The 3,729-nt window shown below is 34.7% G+C and overlaps 1 protein-coding gene across 1 annotated transcript; it reads left to right on the top strand.

Annotated features, from left to right (window-relative positions):
* Nucleotides 1-553: 553 nt before the first annotated feature.
* Nucleotides 554-2,631, top strand: LOC107954766 (aspartic proteinase NANA, chloroplast). Its single transcript, XM_016890428.2, has 2 exons — nucleotides 554-1,232; nucleotides 1,546-2,631. The coding sequence occupies exons 1-2, from the start codon at nucleotides 586-588 to the stop codon at nucleotides 2,369-2,371; spliced, it is 1,473 nt and encodes a 490-aa protein (XP_016745917.1). The 5' UTR covers nucleotides 554-585; the 3' UTR covers nucleotides 2,372-2,631.
* Nucleotides 2,632-3,729: the final 1,098 nt, after the last annotated feature.

Here is a 3,729-nt window from a genome sequence, read left to right as displayed (position 1 = left end):
CTATTAGGCTTATCGCCAAACTTTGGACTTATTCTTGTATTGTATAATCGTTGGAGAGGTTGATGGTGTTTGTGTTGGTTTTGATTTTGATTTTGATTTTGTTAGAAATCATTATATTCCTAGGTTAACCAATGGGGTTGGTCACAGTCTCGCCCATTGAACTCTAAATGATGGTTGCTCTTTTGATTTTTGTTTGGACAATTTAGATATCATTCATTGGTTGCTGTTGGATGAAGATATTATTGCATAATTTATTTTATGCCCTTACATGCCTTTGCTTTTTCTATAAAAAAAAAGAACATATATTTAAAAAAAAAACTATAATGATAAATAAAAACAAACAATGATAAATGGCATAACATGATAAAAATAGGAAAAAAATAAAAGAAAGGCCTACATTTAATTTATGGTTATTTTCTCCCATCCCATTTATGTTTTATATATAAGGTATGAAATTTTCAAATGCACTATTTTTAAAATTACATAACACTATGCCTTAGGATATCCGCAAGAGTTGCTTGAATCTCTCTTTGGTTTCTCTTTTCCATTTTCTTTTCCTCCCTCTTTATTTTTTTTCTTTAACTAATGTTTTGTTTTCGTTTTCACCCTTCAAAGATGGAGAGTTCCATCATCTTCATTTTCCTTTCACTATCACTGTTTTCCAATAATTGTAATTTCTTCTTTCAAGTTCATGCTTCCAAATACAATCATGGAAAGGTTAAGTTCAAGCTAATCCATAGGCATTCACCCGAGTTAGGAAAAATGTCTGGAACAACCCTTGGACCTCCGAGTAGTTCAAGGGAACGTATAAAACAATTGATACACAGCGACACTGCTCGGCTACATGCGATTTCACATAGGTTGGTCCCAAGAAGGAAGAATTTTCAGGTCGAGACATTGCGTAGTAGCAATTTGGTTGAGCTTCCAATGCGATCGGCTGCAGATATTGGGACTGGACAATACTTTGTTTCGTTTCGAATCGGGAGCCCGCCGAGGAAGTTTATTATGATAGCTGATACGGGAAGTACTGTTACATGGATGAAATGCAAATACAAGTGCAAAACTTGTTTCGATGATAGGATCCATCATCATGAAAGGATATTTAATCCTAAAACATCACGTACTTTTATTCCAATTCCATGCCTCTCCAGTATGTGCAAGCAGGATCTTGCTCGATCTTTCTCTTTGCAAAAATGTCATCGGTCGACATCTCCTTGTGCCTATGATTTCAGGTTGATCAATCACCTTCTAATTTATATTGTGAAGTTGATATGGCCATTTCTCTTTTACAGTTATTTATTTTACTTGGTTGAGTAAAAAAATAGAATAATGGAAAGAGAAATTTAGAAAGGAAAATAAATTTTGAGTGCTTGATAAAATAGAATAATATAGTAATATTTTGGTTAAAGTGGTGAAGTAAAATATACATTTCTTCACCATTGACCTCGACTATTTAAGTAGAATATTGATGTAGTACTGAATTATTAGTTACACTCAAGCTTATCGTTGTTCCTATTTAGTAATTAACCTTACGATTGTTCGTAGGTACTCCGATGGCACAAAAGTTCTTGGAATCTTCGGCAATGATACAGTTATAGTACGCCTTACCAACGGCAAAAAGATTAAAGTGCCGGATGTAATGATCGGGTGTAGCGAGACAATATTTGGAAACTTCCACGACATTGATGGAGTAATGGGGTTAGGTTTTGACCAGCATTCATTCGCAGTGAAAGCAGCTGAGAAGTTTGGGAACAAGTTTTCGTATTGCTTGGTTGATCATCTGAGCCCAAGTGACCTCGTTAACTTCCTTGTTTTCGGCGAAGTGGATGATTCAACATTACCGAAAATGCAATACACGGAGTTGCTCCTCGGAATAGTGAATCCATATTACGCTGTAAACGTGTCTGGAATCTCCATCGATGGTGAAATGCTGGCTATCCCATCATACGCGTGGGATCTTAAGAGCGGTGGCGGGTTTATTGTGGACTCAGGTTCGAGTTTAACTCACCTAGTGGAACCCGTGTTCAATCAAGTCATCGCTGCTTTCCAGGCTCCGATTAGCAAATTCAAGAAACTGTCATTGAGCGTGGGGCCGTCGGAGCCGCAATATTGTTTCGGTGATGTTGGCTATAAGGAGTCTCTCATGCCGAAACTGGAGGTCCATTTCGCTGACGGAGCTAAGTTAACGCCTCCGGTGAAAAGCTATGTGATTGATGCTGCGGAAGGGGTAAAGTGCCTTGGGTTCGTCCCCACGCGTTGGCCTGGACCGTCTGTGATTGGCAATATTTTGCAGCAAAATCATTTGTGGGAATTCGATCTTTTAAATGGCAAGTTGGGATTTGCTTCTTCTAGCTGTACATTTGATGACTGAAAAAGGGACCAAAACTAGAAGCCATTGGAGTTGTCATATAACAGGCAATAATCCAATTTATTTCAGAGTTAGAATGATAGAATGTAAATGATATATCTATTCTTCCAAGTTAGGAAAAAGGAAAATAGAAATTCGTAATGTTATTACGGAGCTCGAGCATTCGAGTTATTGAAGTGGTAAGTTTGAGCAACTTATATATCTGGCTCAAGCAGGTTATGTCAATATATATATTTTTTTAATATGATATGATATTTTATTTCTTTTCTAATTACTTAAAAATATTAGTTTTGTATCAATCCGGTTTTTACCCAATTTCATACGGATTTTTCTTAACTTACGAGACTAGTTTCTTGGAGTTTATTAAATAGACTGATCAAGGGGATGAATTAGAAAATTTAGTAATTAAGAAGATTGTAATGTGAATGTGAAAATATTAGAAAATATACATATATGATTTGGAGAGTTAAAAGTACTTCAATAAAAATATCCATTTGAAAAACAGTTGGAGGGAATCCATTTTCACGATTATTTTCCAAAAATTTTCAAATTTCTCTCTAACTTTCCTCTCAACCAAACTTTCATTTTAGATTGATAAGTTGATTTTCTATATCTAGACAAGTTTTAAAAGATAAATTTTGAACTTTTCCATTCTTCTTTTTTAGCTCACATTTGACCTCTGAAACAGTGGAGGAGTAGGTTTTTTTTAATTATTTCTTTGCTTCATTTTGATTTCTACTGCAAGGTAAAGTATTTTCTAATATCTATTCGTAGTTTTAAACTTGATTTTTTATTTTTATCTTCATTCTCTCCATTTTTAAGCATTTTTAAAGCTAGAGTGAGAGGACTTCGATTCCTGCTTTTCATATTGTTTTTGGTTATAAATGAGTATTCGATGGTGTGGGTTAGCTAAGGATCTAGTTAAAATATAATTTAGATCATGGTTTCTTGAGTTGTCATTATTGGTGCTGAGAAGGTTTTGGAGAGAGAAATTGAATTAGTTGCTACGGTAGGTGGGTTTTGCAAGTCTATTAGTCCTTGTTAATGTTTTTCAGATTAAATTTTATGTTTGGTTGGGTTTAGATCTGTTTATGGGTCGGGTCATTCGGTTCGATCCGAGAGCCTGTTTAAAATGTGAGAGGATTTAGATAAAAATATAGGCTCAAAAAATAGATTTGGAAAAAAAATAAGGCCGGTTTAAAAAATGGGTTGGGCTTCAAGTAAGACATTTTTGGCCTGAGCTCAGCCCGAATTTACTAAATAACAAAAAAAATATTATTTTTTTGTTATTTTAGTGATATTTTCTTGTTTTTTCTCCCTATTTTGCTACCATTTCACTATTATGTTACTACTATTTTTGT

This window comes from Gossypium hirsutum, chromosome D07 (genome assembly GCF_007990345.1).
Source record: "Gossypium hirsutum isolate 1008001.06 chromosome D07, Gossypium_hirsutum_v2.1, whole genome shotgun sequence".
NCBI lineage: Eukaryota > Viridiplantae > Streptophyta > Magnoliopsida > Malvales > Malvaceae > Gossypium > Gossypium hirsutum.
Note: the sequence above shows the minus strand (reverse complement) of the source record. Positions and strands in the feature narration are given on the sequence as shown.